Raw genomic sequence first — 20,712 nt, forward strand, 5'->3', positions numbered from 1 at the left:
CACCCTGCAGCACATGCCCCTCGTATAAAGTCACAACATAACTCCAGGACCAACCCCTGTGGACAAACAAGATACTGTATCTCCTAGTTTCCTGTATATCATATACAAGGCACAAAAAAGATAAAAGGACAACCCCTTTGTTTTTAAAGCACCTTTGGTTAAAGGGAGGTACTTTGGTTTAAAAGAGCCATAAAAGTCCAAACGTATTGTTCATGGTTGTTCACAGCTGTAAGAGGAAACAAAAAAAAACAAAAAAACAAAAAAGGCCTAGTAAAAAAACAAAAAAAATGGCTTTTCTTTTTTTAATGATGAGGACAGGACTAATGCAGCCTAAGAATGTTCATTTGATAAATGTGCACTTGGTTGCCTCCCCGCTCATGAATATTTATAAGGGTCGAGGAGGGGGGTAGGGCGTTCCAAATAGCTCAGTGTTGTTTTTTTTTGGCAAGCTGGTGTAGAAAATGGACACAGTGTCACAGATATGTCTGAGGCAGATTAAGTTTGAGAGTGTTGTGTAGGTGTACAGGAGCGCGGATGGGGAACATGGCCAGTAAGCTTGAAGGAGGGAGAGAGGGAGGGGACGTGAGGCCTTTATGAGGTGAGCTTGGCGTCGAGCCGTAGCCAGTGGAGGCCCTGCCGCGTGTAACGCACCAGTTCAGTCATGCTGCTGGTGTTAAAGATCAGAGGGCCCATCACCTTGTCCAGCTCGGTGAAGAACTCTAAAAAAAAACAAAAAAAAACAACACAAAAAACAAAAACAAAAACATGAAAAACAGAAAGTGAGTAAGGTGAAATCTTTTTTGACATAAATGGAACATTATTTATTCACATCAGGGTATTGGACAGGTTCAGATACAATTTAACTGTCAAATAATCGTCAGGCTTGGGTGGGACAGTCTTTAACAGATGGGTCTGCATTTACCCTGCTTTAGTTTTTCCTCCCTACTTTAATGCACCTCCTAGTGCTGAGTGATATACTACCTATATCAGTATACCGTTGTATTACCACAGCGTGATTATTATTTAAAGGCATTGAGTGATAATGTGCTTTATATCCATAACTTAATAAACAGCAGTGTACCTGTCGGCAAACAGTTTTTTTTTTCAGTTCTGTTTTCATGCAATACACCTCGCATTTAACTGCCATGTTTATCCTCATCTTGTTTTGAAAGAACAGTTCAAAATACTAGAATGAAACAAATAGTAAGCTTTCTTTGCAGAAATGTGCTTTCTGAAGTGAACATGTTCATGATGCTTCATGCACATGGCACGCGCCCAACAATATATTCGCTTCGTGCGCATGCCCATGTATACCTATACTGATTAATGTAGGAGCAGCTTCAAGTGGCACTCAGTGGTGCAGTTTTGTCTAAAAAACACCATTTTGTTAAGTTTGTAAGACTTATATAAACTGTTCATGTGCATGTTTAGTTTGTCTCAGGGGCAGCACTGTTTTTGGTTCACTGTGTTTGGGTTTATCACTGTGTCCACGGTACGGCAAAATTCATATCACAAGAGAACGTCATAATGGTATTCACTTTTATACCAGTGTACTGCCTACCCCTACCACAATATTTAAAAACGACGCTGGTATTTAAAAATGAAAATTTAAATTTTTGATGTGTCAAATTTCTATTTCATGAATAGCTAAATAAAAACATTCCACTAATTTATATTTTAAAGGGGCTCAGTGATTGGTGATATGTAGCAAAGATAGAATAAGGGGGGAAAACAAAAAAACGAGAAAAAACAAACAAACAAAGCAAAAAAAGAAAAACAACATATAACAAAAAAACAAAGCATGATAGAACACGATTGTTTTTGTAAAATACTTTTTGATAATTTTCAAATCGAAAATAACGCAGCACGAGGCTGCAAATAAATGATTTGACATCACTTTTGATGCTTTTACACCAAAGTGGAGTTTTAATTCGTGCCTGGTTGATGGTGGTTCAGTTTGCTCAGGATTTTGTCTTGGCACAGTCAGGTTTAAATTCAAATCTGTGCTGTGGGTTGAGCCAGTATTAGATAGAATGTTTCTTGGCTAGGTCTGTTCAAAAGTCCACTCTCTCTAGTTCAGTCATCCTACCTCTCTGCTCTTTGGCCAGCTGCTCAGCCTGGTCCCATACTTCAGTAGCGTAGAGGAAATTTGAGGTGACTTGCACGTAGCTGGCGGCCATCTGGTGGATGCGCTGCGGGATGGTGACAGAGGAGCTTCCGCTCTGGCTGGAGCTGCTGGAGGAGTAGCTGCCGGCACTGCCGGGAGACAGCTTAGGAGATACTGGGGACGGCATACCGGCAGCTTTACTGGATAGAGAGAGGTAGAGAAAGCAGATTTAAGCCCAATTGACTATAACAACACTGCTATACTTTCTAAAAACGAACCAGAATAGCATTAGAGTCCTTTATGAATCAGTGACACTTCTGTTTAAGTCCTCCCTGTTGATGTGTTGCTACCAACAGTGACCTCAGAGTTACATAACTGTAAATTACTCACAAGTCAGTAACGCTATACAATGTGATCTACTATATCATCAGGATTGGAAAGTAATAGGATAATATACTTAAACCTACAGAAAAGGTAACTAATCGTTCACAGTAAAAGGAAAAAAGAATAATCAGATTATAGGTACTTCTGAAAATAAGGTGATTTAATAGTAAGATTCAATAAAAATGTAGAAGAAAAACACTGACAGGGAGGCTTTCATCAAGATAAAAAAAAAAACAGGCAAGACTAGTAATACATGAATGAAAATATTTTACTGGCTGATTTGTTGTTTAGATTGTGACTACAGTCTTAAGCACAAGATCAGTAATGCCTTGCTATGTGAAAGTCTTTCACAAGTCTAAACACACTGGTCTCTACACACTGGAGAAAGAAAGAAAGAAAAAAAAACAAGTCTTACTTTCCCATTCCAGGAGATGGAGCTTGAGTATTACTTAATGAATTCTGAAATGAAAAAAAAATACAGAATAATTTCAACCATAAAATCACTGCACATAATTAATCATCTATTCTTTCTGAAAATTGATTACTCTGCGCTGTTTGTTCCTCCTTGTCTTTTAAGGACCTGTTTGTGTTAAGAAAAACCCAAAGCCCAGAGAGTAGTAATATATTACTAAGATTAACTGTGTATTTATTCTGTCAGTGCAATTTATACTTGCCTTCAAATGTTCAGTGAGCGTCTTCGAGTACTTCAGTGCACTCTCCTTCCTCAGTTTGAAAAGTCTCAGGTAGAGGAGAGACTGGCACCTTAGGCTGAGTTCAAATGAAAGGGGAAAATCAATGTTATCCAGATTTCAACTTCGGTTAATAGAAGTTAATTTAGCCCAAACAGAGTGGACTTCAGGTTATTAAAAAAAAACAAAAAAAAACAAAACCTGAATTTGGCTGTAAAGCAACCATATTGAAAATAAAAACGAACAATCAGTGCTATATTTCGGTGTGAAGTGGCATGTTCCTTTGTTGGGGTCTTAAAAGATATTAAAAGTACTGAGTTTAATTTTAAAACTGTGCAGTGACAATTATAAAGGGCCTGCCACATCTGTAATCATCACAGTTTCGTCACGTCACAGAAAATGCAACGTGTATGTGAACGTGACCTAACATATCAAATCCTGGCAGAAAAAACATGCTGAGTCTACATACATAGGCCACATATTTAAGACTGACACTCAAGCATGTAGACTTCATTGTGCTCTGTCCACCTACCACAGTACGGCTAGCCTTTTGTCTGCTGAGGTAGCGTCTGGTGCCATATAGCTCTTTAATTTCATAGTGTACCTAAAATAAAACACACACACACACACACACACGTGAGAAAACACAACATGCTTTTCTTAGAAGAAGATTAACATTCCTACACATCACATGGTGTAAAGAGGACATCTAGAGGTTGCAGATGAAATCACAACCAAAACGTGTGTATAAATACACACACACACACACACACACACGCTGTGCTAGAAAGAAAGGTGGGGGGAAAGGAAAAAATGAAAAACAGAAAGCCCTTACTTAATGAGTTCCACAGTTTCAGCATACATGGGGAAAGGAGACTTGGCCTCCTGGGCGCTTTTCTCCAAGGCATTGCCACATTCAATGAAGGAGACCACGGCATCAAGGTAATAAACAGCCTTTTCAAATCGGTCCATCTGTAATGCAGAACAGTAACATATTTGACAAGTGTCCTGATGCTTGGTTTACAAGAATAAAAGAGCAAAGAATCTGGAGCAAGCAAACGCTCCAAAACAGCAGAATGATGTATGCATGTTATATTTATTTTCCAGGCAAGACTGAACTTTGGAGGTGTGGAAAACATCCCTTTGAAAAAGTTAAAGCAAGTTTCCTGAAAAGAATGGAAGCTGTAGTAATAACAAAGAGTGGACACACTAAATACTGAAAAACTATATATATATATATATATATATATATATATATATATATATATATATATATATATATATACACACACACACACACACAGTGGTGTGAAAAAGTGTTTGCCCCCTTTTCTGATTTCTTATTCTTTTGCATGTTTGCCACACTTAAATGTTTCAGATCACCAAACAAATTTAAATATTAGACAAAGATAACACAAGTAAACACAAAATGCAGTTTATAAATGAAGGTCTTTATTGTTAAGGGAAAAAGAAATCCAAACCTACAGGGCCCTGTGTGAAAAAGTGATTGCCCCCTAAACCTAACAACTGGTCGGGCCACCCTTAACAACAACGACAACAACAACAACAACAACAACAACAACAACAACAACAACAACTGCAATCAAGCGTTTGCGATAACTGGCAATGAGTCTTTTACAGCGCTGTGGAGGAATTTTGGCCCACTCATCTTTGCAGAATTGTTGTAATTCAGCCACATTGGAGGGTTTCCGAGCATGAACTGCCTTTTTAAGGTCATGTCACAGCATCTCAATTGGATTCAGGTCAGGACTTTGACTAGGCCACTCCAAAGTCTTAATTTTGTTTTTGCTTAAGCCATTCAGAGGTGGACTTGCTGGTGCGTTTTGGATCATTGTCCTGCTGCAGAACCCAAGTGCGCTTCAGCTTGAGGTCACAAACAGATGGCCGGACATTCTCCTTCAGGATTTTTTGGTAGTGAGCAGGAATTCATGGTTCCATTTACCACAGCAAGTCTTCCAGGTCCTGAATCAGCAAAACAGCCCCAGACCATCACACTACCACCACCATATTTTACTGTTGGTATGATGTTCCTTTTCTGAAATGCTGTGTTACTTCTAAGCCAGATGTAATGGGACATACACCTTCCAAAAAGTTCACCTTTTGTCTCGTCAGTCCACAGAGTATTCTGCCAAAAGTCTTGGGGATCATCAAGATGTTTTCTGGCAAAACTGAGCCGAGCCTTTATGTACTTTTTGCAGTGGTTTTCGTCTTGTAACTCATGAACACTGACATTAACTGAGGCAAGTGAGGCCTGTAGTTCTTTGGATGTTGTTGTGGGGTCTTTTGTGACCTCTTGGATGAGTCGTCGCTGCACTCTTGGGGTAATTTTGGTCGGCCGGGGAATGTTCACCACTGTTCCATGTTTTTTCGCCATTTGCGGATAACGGCTCTAACTGTGGTTCGCTGGAGTCCCAAAGCTTTCGAAATGGCTTTATAACCTTTTCCAGACTGATAGATCTGCTAAGGGTGGCCCAACCAGTTATTAGGTTTAGGGGGCAATCATTTTTTCACACAGGGCCCTGTAGGTTTGGATTTCTTTTTCCCTTAATAGTAAGGACCTTCATTTATAAACTGCATTTTGTGTTTGCTTGTGTTATCCTTGTCTAATATTTAAATAATTATATTAGAAATCATAATATAAGAATAAGAAATCAGGAAGGGGCAAACACTTTCACATGACTGTGTGTGTGTGTGTGTGTGTGTGTGTGTGTATATATATATATATATATATATATATATATATTATATTTTATATGAATATAAAATATTATATTTAGTTGTTGAGGCTTCTGTTTAATTTTCTGTTAAACACGTTTTTTGCTGACCCTGAAAAATGAAACTTGTATTTAATAGTTTTGATTGGAAATTAGATAAATGAAGGGTGGTATATTTTTAGACAGTGGTGTATTTGGCTTATCATATGAATCAAGAAAAAAAAAAAAAGAATCATAAATAAATAACTGTTCAGAAGTTTCTAAACACAGAGCAAAAGCAGTTATAGATTCTCTAGAGCAGAGGTCACTAATAGGCGGACCGCAGTCTGAGTCCAGACCCAGACGCTGTCCTATGTGGACCTGGACCTATAACTGATAAACTAAGGAGAATTATTTAATTTCGACCGGGTAGTCCTATTTTAATCGGCGTAATGTTTCTAGCATTTACGGTACGGCTTTAGCGGCCTGGGAAACTCACAGACCAATCATATGCGTTGTAAAAATCACAAGTGACACTACTCAGCCAATCAGATCTGTGCATTATGTTGAGCACTGAGACTCGAGTGAGTGGTCGAGAAAGTGATCCAGATTATTTTACATGGTGTGCTCTAAAAAGGAAAAACTGACAAATATTTTTGAAATATTACTGAATCGTACTTTATTTGATTCGACATTCAGTTGTTGACTATAACTACTACTCCTGTATACAGTATATGGCCCTGAATCATAATGCAAGTTAGACATTATGATTTTCCGGATCTTTGCTTGAGGAAATTTTCTTTGACTGGACCTTATTGAATTTTAATTAAAGACCTCTGCTCTAGAGTAATTAATATTTCTTTAGTGTGCTTATTTTTCAAATAAGAAAAAACAAAGAAACAGCATCACACCTGTCAGCACTGATGACAATATCACACAAAAGCCTGTGCACAGGCACACTTTCATTTATTTATTTTTTTTAAGTGAACACTGATTCAGGCATCACTATCCATTAGTCTCCTCACGGAACACTATGAAATTTGTTTAGAGTGAAGAAAGCTCCTCTGTTTAGCTCCTTACTCAAGACGTAGAAAGTCACAAGTAGCAGAAATATCATGTGGATTACCTGATAGCAACAGGTGGCGATCTGCGTAAGGGATAAACATGTTCTTACCAGAGCATCTGCATTGTGTTTCAGCTTCTTAGCCTCTTGAAGGTAATGGTCAGCGGAGTGGACCCTGAAAATGTCAAGTAAGTGTGTGAGGCATTTCAAGTTACCCAGCATCATCTAACTATGAAGGCTATGAAGTGACTAAGAAGGTCCAAGTGCTGTGTGCTAGATTTAATTTTAGTTTTATTGCCTTATAGCAGGTTTGAAAAGCTATTAGACTTGGTAGTTGTGTTTGTATTGATAAGGACCACACATACACAAGCCATATATTGTACTGTTTGTTCATCTGTAAATTATATTGCTATGAAACAGCCCATGAAATGTACCAGAGGTTTTTTTGTTTATGTTTCTTTTTTATGTTACTAGGATACACAATACTGGAATCACAATATCAGTGCTTCCCTAAAAGTTACTCAGCGTCAACAGAATTAGCAAATTCTCTGTTTAAATTGCAGAGAAATGCCAGCTGACGAAACAGTTTCTCGTATCATGACCGGTGTTACAAACAATCATGTGAGAGTGTACAGAAAAGCACAGAGGACATTCATGGCTATTGTCTACTTATAGGTTGTGATGAGTGACAGAATCTATAGCCTAAGCACAAAAAATACCATATACACGGCACAAAAATCATATAACAGTGAACAATGTCTGTTCCCAGACAGCCAAGGATGAATGTTTTCAGTGGCATTTTTGTTCTTAATAAAATTGCTTGTTTTATTTCTCAAAGTGGTTAAGAGCCCTGCTGCTAACTGCAGTTTCAATTTCATCAATGTCTCTTGCAGCTGCAGCTATACATACATGCTCAAGCCACAAAAATACCATCACCACGTTTAACAAATGAAGCAGCAATACACTGTAACACAATGTAACTGAAATAGACCATCTGGTCTTTGATGCTGACTTGCAGCAACATCCAATACACTATTAAAATTAAAGGAGAGAGAAAGGGTTCTTTGCGCAATGTCATAAAAGAGGCAACGAATGGTTTGCCTTTGTGTGACCTTCATTTTTACAAGTGTACAAAGGTTTTTCTCCTCTCCACAAGCGCTGCAGTACCAAGCCAAAACAACAAGTGCTGCTGTCTACCGCATCTGATTCAGCCACACAGTCTTACACACTCACATGCACAGCATGCGCCTCAAGGACTTTTATGAAAAATGCTGTTTCTGTGGTCTCTTACACAGTAGTTTAAGCAACCGCAGAGAAGCCTTACCTGTCCTCAAAGAGCAGTCTGGATCTCTTTGAACTGTCTGAAGAGAGAGGAGGTACAGCCAGTTGATTCTCCATCTTAGGGATCTTCTCCTGGAAGGGGGAAATGAGAATGAGAGTAATTCACATCTGAGGACTTAAGTGAGTTGCTTAAGTGAGAATGGATCAATTCCAGTGTGATGCAGTCTAGCAGGGCCAGATGCAATTTTGTAACGAGAAAGTCATCCATAAGAAATTTTGGGCTCAATGCGGGTGGGAACATATACTTATTAGGGCGGGAACAAACTGAGTTTGAATTTCAAGGCATAGACGGTGACGCTTTAACATGCAAAGGAAAAACAGTTCCTTTAGCTAACAAAAGCATTTTGCTTGCTATCTTTTATAAAAGGGATTTATAAAAGAGCATGGACTAAAGGAATTTAGGGTCATGTTTTAGACAGGGTGTACCCTTTTTTGGCACAGTTTGCCATAATCCAGCATTAAATATTTAATAAGGTATTCCTATAAGTGTATTTCTGTAACAATATCACGTCTGGCCCCACAAGACTAAGCGTGATGTTCAGATGAACTTCTTGTGTTAATCAGAAAAAAACAGGGAACACACACCTTGGTTTCCCTGCTGCTGCGGCTTTGTTTGTCCTCGCCCTTTCGGTGCTTGGAGCTGGAGCTGCTCTTGCCGCTCTCTTTGCTGCTGGCACTGCTGGGCAGTGAGGTGGACGACTGGCTGGCTGTGCGTTTGCGGCCCTGGTGTTCCGACTTCGGCGTCCGCTGCAGGGCCATTGAGGGAGAGGGCACAGGGTCTTTCTCCTTTTCCACACTCCGCTTCGAAGACCTAGGGAGGGTGGAAATATAGGATTCAATAAAGTATAACATTTCAATTTTGTTAAAAATGTGATTGTCAATTTAGGACATGAAATAAAGACACACTTACTCCTTATTTGGTTTATGATGTGAAGGCTTCTCTTCCTGCCTGGATTTCTTGTTATCTGGTTTAACGCCATCATCGTCATTCTACAAGCACAACACCGATGCAATTAAAATTGAAATTTAAGAATCATTAAAATTAGAGGGATGTTGAACTAAAACACCAGTTTAACCAAAGTCACTAATTTTGCCAACAATTAAAGCTAGTAGCACCAATCAACACTATCCATAAAGTGTACTAACTGGTCTCCACGAACTGTAGATTTGATTTGCCTCACAATTTTCATGTCACAATTCAGTTCACTTTTCGGCTTTCACTTGTTTGTTTTTATCACTCACTTATTTCATCTCATCAGCTAATTAGCAAGGCAATGAATAGAATTCAGAGTGTTAGAAGAGGGAAAATGCTAATCTCTGCAGAGCTGTGGCCTAGACAAAACCCAGTGTGACATGCCTGTGCTACACAGGCTGGTTTGGCACGTCCTTGTATATTTTATTTAATATTTAGAAATAGTGCAGGTGAGCAATAAACAATACAAAGCCCTGAACTCATATTAAACTCTGTCTCTACTGTCAGCACTCCCAGTAACTTTAGTATGTACTGAATTGACGCCAAGGCACTAAACATTAGCTAGAAGTTCCTGTTTTAATTATTTAATATTTTGTGGTTTCAGTTCATCTTGGTGATATACCACTTGGTACACCATTTCAGTCATTCATTTTTTTCAACACTGCATTGAATCTGTTGCCCTTAACGAAAACTCAAGTCCAGTTACCTTATGCTTCCTCTTGCCCTTGCTGGCTCCCTTCTCCCCTGTCTGCTTCTGGAAGTCCTTGCTCTCTCCAGTTGATTCCCTTTCCACTTTCACCTCGATGTCCTTATATAGCCGGCCAGGCACTCGACTCAGGAGGCTCAGGTCGATGGTCACCAGAAGCTGTCTGGGGGGCGGTGGCCTCTCGTCCGGATCGCTTAGCGGTGACAACAGCTCCGTGTTCTCAATGGGCGAGAGGACGCAAACAAGCCCATATTTTGGCGTTTGTGAGGACGAGGGTGCACTCTCCTCACCCTCCGATTCTGAGGAAGACGACTCTGTGTCCACGAATTCACGCGATTTTTGCACCGTCTTGCCTTGTCCCTTCGGCTTGCGCTTGTCCTGTGTTGCCCGGGGAGAGGATGGCGGTTTGGGGTCTTTCCTAATGTTAGGTTTGCGTGGGCCTTTGTTGGGCGCCCGAGCACGGTGCTGTGGAATCTCAGGCGGAGGTTCACTCTCCACCTTCAGCCCACCTTTTGGCTCCTCCACCACAGGCGGCTTCTCTGGCTTCTTGGGCTGCTTTTTCCCAACAAATCGCCGCTGGCTTGTTCCACCGCCCTCACTCTGAGCGGGTGACTTCTGCCGGCCCCGGCCGCTCTCTGAACCCTTCTGGGGAGCCCGCAGGTCCCGTCCTGGGGTAGGGGTGGAGTCTTTGGGGCCCTGGCTGCCGTAGCCTCGGCCCGTGTTGGCCTCGCGATCCTCCATCTTTGACAACCAGTTGTCCAGTTGCCACTTGTTGGCTGGAGGCTGTTCGCGCTGGTATAAAAAATAAGAAGGTACTCCTTTAAAACACAGAACTGGAAATAACTGATTGAGACAAAAATCTATCCTCAGTGACAAAAGTGGAGGCATTTTCTTGTCTTTTAAAATAAGGTCAAGCATAGCATCTTAAAAATTAATAGTAAAGCATGGTCAGCCAATGTAATTGGTACAAAATTATCTTCGATATTCACAGACTTCAAGACACATTTGCTAACTCTGAATTGTTCGCACATGTTCTAATGCAAAGTCTGAAGCCAGGAATAAGACAATGGAGGGGAGAAAAGGTGGCAAACAGACTATGAGGAAGATGTTTTGTATGACTATGGACTAGGTTTAATGCAATATAAACATTGTGGAATATGCGTATGTGTATTTCTCACCTCAGGTGAGGGTACACAGGATTGTTCATTGGTCTCGCTGTCAGTGGAGCTGCTCTCGCTCTCACTCTCTGATCCAGAGCTGCTCTCTGAGCCGCTGTGACTACTGGAGTCTTCCCGCTCAGCTACTTCACTGTTATTATTACTGTTATTACAAAGGAAACAACAGCACATGAACAAAGAACAAACAGAATTCAGATATGAATCAACACAGATTGAAAAAAAATAACCACAGATACATAAACATCCCAGCCTCCTCTAAAGTTTGCACATTTGAACCTTAAATCGACTGCTGCTTTTCTTCTGCTGTATTTAGCACCAACTGTCTGATTCCTTGCTGATATCACACCAAACCACCTGCACAGCTGCATTATGACTACTTAAAGCAATATTTGTGCAACACATAGGTGCTTGGGTGCTAAGCACATATTCCGTGTTTGCTATCTGACATATGGTTTTTGAGAATTCATAATATGGTTGAGAAAAAATTCTAAAGAAAAATGAAATATAAGCAACGCAGTTCTATATTTTGGATGGTCAATTTTCACTTTAGGCGGCTGACTTTATTTTCGGGACAGTTATGGAACAGTTCTGAAAAAAAGTTCGTCTGGAGCTAAAGAACAAAACTTATGTCTTGGCAGAACGACATCACATAAAAGTTCCTAAAGGCAACTTCATGTGTCCATTCACATCGATACAAGCCTGTGGCTTGCTAAACTGCTGCTCTAGTACCTTGCTGAGGGATTCCTTTTGGCAGAGTCTTGTTCTCCATCGCTGTCTTCGCTGCTGCTGAGTTTCAGATCGTCGTGCAGCATGCTGAAGCACAGGTACATAACATGACGTTAGACTGGAGCTATGCGAAACTCAGAAAGTTTCTCAGCACCCATTAAAACTGATTCACAGCTTGTACTGAAGCTGTATTGGAAGCGTTCACCAATTCCTCAAAATCCCTCAATGATCCTCAACAAACAAAATTCTAAATTAGACATGTTAAAGCTTGGAAGACACAAAAGCATGCAGCTTATGAGGTCTACTAGCCTGGGACTGAACGGTTAGATTAGTTAGAGACCAAGTAAACATAGCATCTTTAAAAATATAAAAATAAAAGGTGAACCTCATGTTTTACATTAAACCACAAATCTAAACTCTAGTGTCTGAACCTTAAACAGATCATACTGAAAGCCTCATGACCATGTGCACTTATTACATATTACACATTCAGAAACAGATAACTCACTCGGTCTGGTTGCCATCGCATGCCTTAGACTGCTGACTGGTGGACGTGCCCTTCCCTGAGAGGTGCGAGATGATGGTTAGCTTGGACATGTCGGTGCATCAGTAAAAGAGTTTAACCAAGCAGTGCTGTTATCATAATATGATAACTTATCAAGATAAGATATTGTTGAGTTTTTGATCGCTGTGGTATCACAATATGACCTATGACCAGTCTTACATTTTGGCTGGACTGCATTAAAGAAAATACCAAATACTTACTGTGTCCTCCAAAACTTGTGTGCTGGGCATCCTGTAACATAAAGACAATTTTGTGGAGACTCAGAAAAGTTAATGGTAACAATATTATTCAGGAATTCCTAGTAGACACAGCATGGACATGTTATGGTATATTATCTGATTGTAAACAATCCCTTCGGACTCTTTTACAACAGTAAAGCGACTTAACACCCATCAGCCTCCAAGAGCCTGATCAGACAAGCTGACCCAACGATGAGTCATTTTCCTAGAACTCCAACAGTTCTCTAAGCCCTCTAAAATGACCTGCTATAGTGATGTACGTGAAGAAATGATACAAAGACGACAGCGTACGGCAGTCGTTCTAAAGTCCAGGCAATGTACTGGAAGCCTGCAGCGATGTCTGACCTTAGTGGGGAAGGGGAACTTTGAAGGCTCTGTCTTGCAGGGAGTATGAATAGCTGTAAGTGGAGGAGGCCAGGACTGAGTCATTTCCTGAGAGACAGAGATAAAGGGAGACAAAAAAAAAAAAGATGAGTTCTATAGAACCTGGTAGGGGAAAACAAACCTGTCTCAAAGTAAAGTAGTTAAATTTATAAAGAACCTTTTCATTACTGATAAGCAGAGATGAACAAAGTGCTGTATTTACCTTTAAAATCTCATCAACGCAGCTTGGGTCTCCTGTCATGGATCCCTGCCAAGTCAAATACTTTCAGTCAGCATCAAAGAACTTACAAATAACGTGAAGAGACAAGAGAATAGTACCCAGCGCAATAAACCCCAAAGGAGGGCAAAGGTCCTTCATAAAGGCTCAATTCTCAGCTTTCATTATAGGACTGAATGTACCTCTTGTTGGTTGCTACTGTGATTTTCATATTGGACATATTGGACTAAATAATGTAAAGGGAGAAACTTGCCTGTGTTTGAGAGTCTCGTGTCTAATAGATTTCATTTAGAACAATAAACCTCTGACTTATTTTATAATTGTTATTTATTAAATATTTTGTAACTATTCCATATTTGTTTCAAAAACCTCTGCTTCATCCTCATTTGGTGGGAAAAGGGCTTTTTATCATTAAGATATAATCTATTTGTTTTATCTAATGTCACAATTTACAAGTAAAAGCCTTCCGTAAGCATTTTCCAAGTGTTTTAGGACATAACCACTAAACACAGTACTTTAATAAACCTGTACTGCTAATGTTTATAACGCTACATTAGGAGTGGAAAATACGAAAAATGTAATCGTTATCAAGATTTATTCTCACAATTTGCTTTTCTGAGCATATCATAGATGTCATCAGAGCTTAAAAGGGGAATTCCACCAATTTTTCAAAATTTCTGTATAATTCAATCGTCATTCCGAGTGGTTTGATGTACAGAGAAGCATGGCGTAGAGAAATTTACTGAGTCAAATTTTTTAACAGTAATAGTGATAGGAACCTTCTCGTCTTCTTGCCTTCTGAGTTTTTGTATGTATGTATGTAATGCTGATGATGGTTAAAAAAAACAAAAACAAAAAGGTAGTAAATCTGAAAAAGTTTTCTCTGGGAACTATTTTGCATGTACCTCTCCATGAATGGACTTAAACAAAAAAACGTTTTAGACCAAATCCTCCTCAAAACTATCATAAAACAATGTCTAAGACACCAGGCAGTCAATTCATAACCACTTCATGAAATGGTTTTCTGTAAGGGAGCTTTCAGAGGCATGAAACTATTCAGATGTCTGGTTCCTGAAAGGCTAAATAAAAACCATTGTATTCATAGTTTTGTTAGTATGTTTAAAAAATGTTTTTGTCTGTTCCAACTTAAACATAAAAAAATTCTTTATGGTGAAACTTGAAGTATTGTGACATTCTATTTTTGCCTTATTGTCCACCTTGAACTATTGCTGATTTTTACCTGACAGTGAGAAAATATTGTATTAAAATACTTAAAATTTAATTTAAATTAGACAAATTTAAAAGCAGCCTTGGTCACAACGAATAGTCTGTAATGGTCTGTTTCTGTAATTACTATTAGTAGTTCATATTTAATAAACAACTTGTCCATTGTAGTTGGCCTATTGGAAAGTAGCTCTTTTTCTTAAAGTGGCATTCCACTGATTTTTCAGAATTTCTATGTAATTCAATTGCCAAGATGTAAATCAACTCAGCTGGAGTGTTTTGATATAAAATGATTCGCTACAGAGAAACTTACTACTCTGATTTCTTTACAGTGGTGATAGAAACCAGGGGTTGCGATGCAAATGTAAAAGAAATATTCATTGGGGACCATTTTGCCTTGTTTTCATCATATCTGACATACATTTTAGGCCAACGCTTTATCTCAAGGCAGCATATTTATAACCATTTCATGAATAACTTTCTCACAGGAAGCTTTAAAAGTATTTAAGCTCTTCAGATATTCCTATCAATACCACTGTGAACACTTCTGACGATTCTGTGAGTTCCTCTAAAGCTGAGCATTTCACATCAAACCACTCTGAACAACTTTGTTTGCATCATAAGCTTTTAAATAATGCATGTATTTTTAGTTGAGGAAATGCCCCATAACACTGTCAAATATCAGTTAAGGCCAGTGGGCTAACTTTATCTAGGCTAAAATTTTAGCCCTGAGGCTCTCAAGGACACTATACATAAAGGGGTGTGTTAACTTGTTGTGACAAATCCAGTTAAATGAGTTCCATGATTTATGTATATTAAAATATTAATTACATTTTTGACCTGATTATACAGGCATGATAAGGATACATACTTGTGGAGTACTGATCAACAACAACAAAAACGCCTAACCTCTACTGGTGCTGGAATCTTGAGCTTGGTGAGCGATGCTTTGCCATTGCCCTTCATGTCCCCCATGCTGCTGCTGTGGGACTGGCTCCCGTAGGATTCAGAGGAGGTCTTGGGCTCGGTCGTCTCCTGGCCGTCCATGGGCCTCACATAGGCTGTGGGTTTCTGCAGCATGGAGCCGGGCTTGGACATGAGCGAGGGGGGGAAAGTCTGGCTGGAATGCTGGCCACTGGGGAACGACGAAGAAGAGGAGGAGTGCACCCTAGAAGGAGAGTCCCAGTTGGCCTCACGGTCTCTGGGCGATTTGGATCGATAGCGCTCCTTGCTGTGGTGCTCGGCCGTTAGCGAGCGCGAGTGGCTACTGGAGTTCATGGAGCCCTTAGCTGGGCTGGAGGTGGCGTGCGACTTGTGCTCATGCTTGCTGGACTTCTTGCTGCTGCTACTGCTGCTGCTGAAGTCACGTTCATGCCTTTGGCTGCTGCCACCGGAGCCGCTACGTTGGCTACTGCTGTGGCTGCTCTGCATGCCTGAGCTGGAGCGGTTCTGGGACTTGGACGAAGAGGAGGAAGAGGCTCCAGAGGCCGGGCCCACAGGAGTCCATTTGTTGCCCTGGCTCTGGCTCTGACTGCCTCCCCCTCGTGATTCACTGTACATAGACTTTTCCTCCGAAGTGGAAGAGCCGGAGGCTTTGGGCATGAGCTTAGACATAGGAGGTTCACCGATGGTTTCTTTCATCTCGTCGTAGTTTCCTAGCATGCTCTGGATGCGACTCGAAAGTTTATCTTCTGTCTTGGACTGCAGAGAGAGAGAGAGAAAAGAAACATTATGTTTCTTCTTGTCTAAATATGTTTGGGACAATGTGCAAGGGAAAAATTACACAAATTACATAGCAGCAAATGAAATGCTATGGAGAATTTTGCAAGCGAGACACTGAAATATGGCACTGACTTGGAAAACTTTCATAAACAGTTTAGATAACTTAAGCAGCAGCATCATTTCACTAATGTATAACCAGGAGAGTAAAAAGATACGAGATCATAGGACAGAACTATCTTTCAGTTGCCAAAGAGGCTGCGGTTCTGTTGTTTTCTAACCAGGACGCATAGTTTAGAGTGACCACTAAGAAACTGAGTTAATTTAAAAATACAATGAAGCAGACACCATAATTACATGCATCTAACATCACAAAGGAGCCTCTGGTTGGCCTGTTGGACTGTTTACAACTGTACTTGACATTTTCTCCTTCTTTTACACCTCCATATCTACTAAAATCACCATCAAATATGCTAAATCTGAAAACTTGGTTTCAAAACCTGACAAATAAACAGGGGGTTGAAGGTAGGGACTTTCCGAACTGCTGAACTTCACAACTGCACCTTCTACCACTGCACAGGGCATAACATGTCTCCTCTTTCACTGCTATAATATTTCCACATTACTCCATAGGGGTGGCTAACATGACAATTTTATCATCTTCATGATAAGTGAACACAACAGAGTAGGCAATACGATAGTGTAATGTAAGTTATCACAATAACGATAAATGTCACATTATGCTTTTCTGAGTATATTGTGGATATCATCAGTACTTACACACTGACCAACTGCACATTTCATTACAAAGACAACATAATTAGCCCTGTTTAATTGAAATTAGTGTAGAGCAGGATGTAAAATGTTGCATACAGATCATAATTTTCATTAACAGTATTTTTTTAAAATGTGGCACTACTGTCTCTTTTTTGTCTGTACCAACTTAGTAGATGTCAGAAAAAATAAATTTGTGGCACGTCCTGTCTGGCAAAGAGTTAATGGTGCTTTTCTGAGCATATGGTGAATACAGTCAGTACTGAAAAAATGCTGACCAATCCCATGTTTCAAAAAGAGCATAATTAGTCCTGGTTATCTGGATTTCCTGCAGCGCATTATATGGCATGCTGAACAAAAATCATGGCACTTGTCTTTTTTTATAGTATGAATAAATAGTATAATATTAATAAAATGGGGCACCATTGGGTTTTTTTGTTGTTTTTTTTATTATGTGAAAAGTATTATTATATATTCTACTTTTGCCACATTGCCCACCCCCTCTTACTTCCATATTTCCCTGCCATATTCCCTTTCCTGTTCACATGCACTTCTAGGTAAATCTTATGACAATTCCCCACCTAGGTAAGGCAAGCACTTAGCTCTGTGTAAAGCTGCTTAGCAGCACAAGATTAGTTAGTGGAAGACTAAAATCCACTTTACTGTCTGCTGGTAGCCAGAGACTATATCTAATTTCACTGAAAGGTGAGCATGTTTCAGTTAAATCATGTTGCTACACTTAAAAAAAAACAAAGATGCCCAAAAGGGTTATTTGTCATAGAAGAGCTGCTTTTGGTTTCTTAAGGAATGTGTCAGTTAATTGGTTTTTAAAAAACACACTTCTGGAGCCTTTACTCATAAGAGTATGTTATTTATTTTGACTAGATTATTGATTATTCAAAAAACAGTGAAATAAAGTACAGTACATCAAACACCCACATTTTAGGCCACTATCTAAAGTCAGCATTTAGAAAAACAAAGTCATGAAGTAGCCAGCCTGCAAAGACAGACAAGTGCCATTCAGGAATTTGAAGGGACAATGGGGACTAGTGTTAATAGCATTCTTCAAGACTAGCTGAAGGAATGTAATCTATGTTACAGAAGGGGTGAAACTGAATCTCAAGTGCAAAGCTCTAGGTTTGTTTTTGTGCTTCGCCAACAGCCATTTTAGGTCAGTCAGCAACAGACGTGCACTAAAAACTCTGCAACTGCAGCATTTAACAGAGTCTACTTACCTCAGAATGTTTTGACTCTCAAGAAGTGAGCACTACAGTTGAATTGAATCAGCCTTTTGCCAAAGATTACGACTAGCAAATGATTGATGTAATAAACAAAACCAAGTTTCAACAAACTAAAGAACGAAGAGAAAAGAAGTAAAACAAGGAACTTACAACTTTATAAGGTTCAGGAAAGAGAGGGGAGTTGGATGGAAAGGCCTCTCCTCCCTGCTGGATTTCTTGATTTCTCCTTTCTCTTTCTTTCATACGGAGCACATTCCGGTCTTCACGGTTCATGTTGCTAACAACAGAGACACAGTCACTAAGCGTTGGAACTGGGAAAAAAAGCAGCTTTCTAAAGCCTCGGTCCACATTTGAACCCAAGGTACACTCTTACATGTGAGCAACAGTGGCAAAAACTAGAAGACTTCTGAATGGGGTGTTTCAATGGTCGAAAGAACAAGATTTTAATTTAAAGGTCAAAACTGGATTTTTGAATACTACTAAGCTTTCCTTTTACTTGTTCTGAGCACAAAACCTGGTGATTACTCCCCATCTGGTGTCACTGAACGGATTTAGAGAACCTGTTCAATACTTGAAAGCCATAAAGCCGTAAGGCCACTGATAAAACTCTTCTACGCATCACAGAACTTAGACCTACCACAAAAGTGAAGATTTACACTGGCTTCACTCAGTTCTCAGTCACTGAAAGGGAATTCCTCTGATTTGCGATACTTTCCGCATAATTCAATGGTTAAGATTTAAACAAAGCCATTCAGAGTGGTTTTATATTTACGAATATGCTGCTCGATGTTTGAGGCATTGTTTTATGATAGTTTTGAGATGAAGTTTTTGCCCAAAACTTATTCATGGTGGAGAGGTACATGCAAGGCATACTTTTTCAGATTTATCACTATTTTACTCTTATCAACATTACGTATAAGAACTCTGATGACATGTAGGTTCGCTGATTGTTTTGGAATGTACATAAATTAGGTAAGCTAGAATCTAGAAACCTGATATTTATAGTTACAGTTTTTAAATATGGTATTTTGGTATGTGTTCCTTGCCACCAATAAAATCAAGCTTGAATGAATGGCATTTACTTGTTGGCATTTACTTGTTTTTGTTTATTTACTATATATAATTAGCATTTACTACTTTTATAATAAATAACAAGGACCATATTTAACAAATGAAGTAACTGCTAAATATGCTAAACTGCTAAACTGTGCAAAGCAGTTAAAGACAAAATTGAACAATATATAGAAAGACCTGCACAAGGCAGCACACAGCAGCTTATCTGGCTCAGCAACAATGGTGCTAAATGTTTCACATCCAATTTTCCCAAGTCTCATTCATGCATCCCATACACTGTTTGCATCTCCAGGTGTCAGAAACTGCTGGAGTTTAGGAAATATTAGTCATTCGGGCTGTCAGTAGCAGCCATTAAGCTGCGTATTTGTCCACTTTGTTAAAGCAAAAGGCCGCGACACTCCTGTCGCGTGATGCAACTGACCAATGGAGGTGCACCGCCAGCAGAGCTAGTGCACACACAGGCCTGGCTAACACTGGACCAAGAGAGCAGTAGTTCCTTCCATATTTCTGTCTAATGTTCTACTACTACTGTCCACTACTATTGCCTTTCCACAAAATACTGACATTACAGATTTTGCCTTGACCATTTTTACTGCTGCTTGTCATCCCGCACCGCTGATGTGTTAAGTTCCATCTAAGGGTGTGCATGCATGTGTCAGAAATTGCTTCATGGTAACAGTCATAGAATAGGTTCCTATCACCACCACTGTAAAGAAATCGCAATCAGTAAGTCTGTCTACAATGCACCATTCCACATAAAGCCACCTTGAATTACTTTGTTTACATCTCAATGACTGAGATATGCAGAAATTCTGAAAAATCAGTGGAATTCCTCTTTAATACTCTTACACTGTCAATACTCTAGGTAGCAGTGTTCTTTAAAAGAAAGTGCTGTTTAATCATTTGGCCTACATGTAACATGAGATTCATTTCAGGTAAGTAGGCTAGCCAGGGGAAATTGCATGTTCTGTGACACAATGACTAATACACGCTCTAGGGAGGCAACTTAAAACGTAGGGAATTTGAGATGACTGACACAATAGTCGGCAGGTTTTAATCACTCTCTTGGTTAGATTCAGGGGCTGACAAGCAAGAAGGTTAGTGTGGCACAGTGACTTGAGAGCCCAGAGGTGGATCAGATACCCACAAGTGTTAAGTGCTCTGTTTGGGACAAACGCTGTGCGAGCAAAAGCTACTGCCATGCTGCTGTCTGCTGACACACACAATTATCTAGAGAGTTTGTCGGTCATGTAGACAGGAAGTTATTCAGGAAGGTAGGGATTTCTTGCTACCCAAGCTACCACAACATTACAGCACGTTCCATGGCTCTACACAAACATGTTTAGGCCTAAACTGAATGAGTAAAACAACAACAGAACTAACTTTATCTCTTA

At 39.7% G+C, this 20,712-nt stretch overlaps 1 protein-coding gene across 4 annotated transcripts in view; it reads right to left on the reverse strand.

The window, feature by feature from the left end:
* Window positions 1-434: 434 nt before the first annotated feature.
* The window catches only part of aff4 (AF4/FMR2 family, member 4), a 28,577-nt gene continuing 8,299 nt past the window's right edge, over window positions 435-20,712 (reverse strand). For 2 of the 4 annotated variants that reach the window (XM_036587526.1, XM_036587525.1), the window contains exons 2-20: window positions 18,395-18,521; window positions 15,420-16,211; window positions 13,272-13,316; window positions 13,031-13,117; window positions 12,647-12,677; window positions 12,390-12,444; window positions 11,885-11,968; window positions 11,156-11,297; window positions 9,978-10,769; window positions 9,209-9,288; window positions 8,884-9,109; window positions 8,282-8,370; window positions 7,069-7,132; window positions 4,016-4,152; window positions 3,713-3,784; window positions 3,166-3,259; window positions 2,907-2,950; window positions 2,090-2,307; window positions 435-719 (exon numbers count right to left, since the gene is read on the reverse strand). In XM_036587526.1, the coding sequence (XP_036443419.1) occupies window positions 592-719; window positions 2,090-2,307; window positions 2,907-2,950; window positions 3,166-3,259; window positions 3,713-3,784; window positions 4,016-4,152; window positions 7,069-7,132; window positions 8,282-8,370; window positions 8,884-9,109; window positions 9,209-9,288; window positions 9,978-10,769; window positions 11,156-11,297; window positions 11,885-11,968; window positions 12,390-12,444; window positions 12,647-12,677; window positions 13,031-13,117; window positions 13,272-13,316; window positions 15,420-16,211; window positions 18,395-18,517 (3,303 nt within the window). In that variant the 5' untranslated portion in view covers window positions 18,518-18,521 and the 3' untranslated portion in view covers window positions 435-591. The remainder of the gene's footprint in view (window positions 720-2,089; window positions 2,308-2,906; window positions 2,951-3,165; window positions 3,260-3,712; window positions 3,785-4,015; window positions 4,153-7,068; window positions 7,133-8,281; window positions 8,371-8,883; window positions 9,110-9,208; window positions 9,289-9,977; window positions 10,770-11,155; window positions 11,298-11,884; window positions 11,969-12,389; window positions 12,445-12,646; window positions 12,678-13,030; window positions 13,118-13,271; window positions 13,317-15,419; window positions 16,212-18,394; window positions 18,522-20,712) is intronic. The other 2 variants (XM_036587527.1, XM_036587528.1) reach the window with 1 other exon arrangement.

The sequence above is a fragment of the Colossoma macropomum genome, unplaced genomic scaffold, assembly GCF_904425465.1.
Source record: "Colossoma macropomum unplaced genomic scaffold, Colossoma_macropomum, whole genome shotgun sequence".
Classification (NCBI taxonomy): Eukaryota; Metazoa; Chordata; class Actinopteri; order Characiformes; family Serrasalmidae; genus Colossoma; species Colossoma macropomum.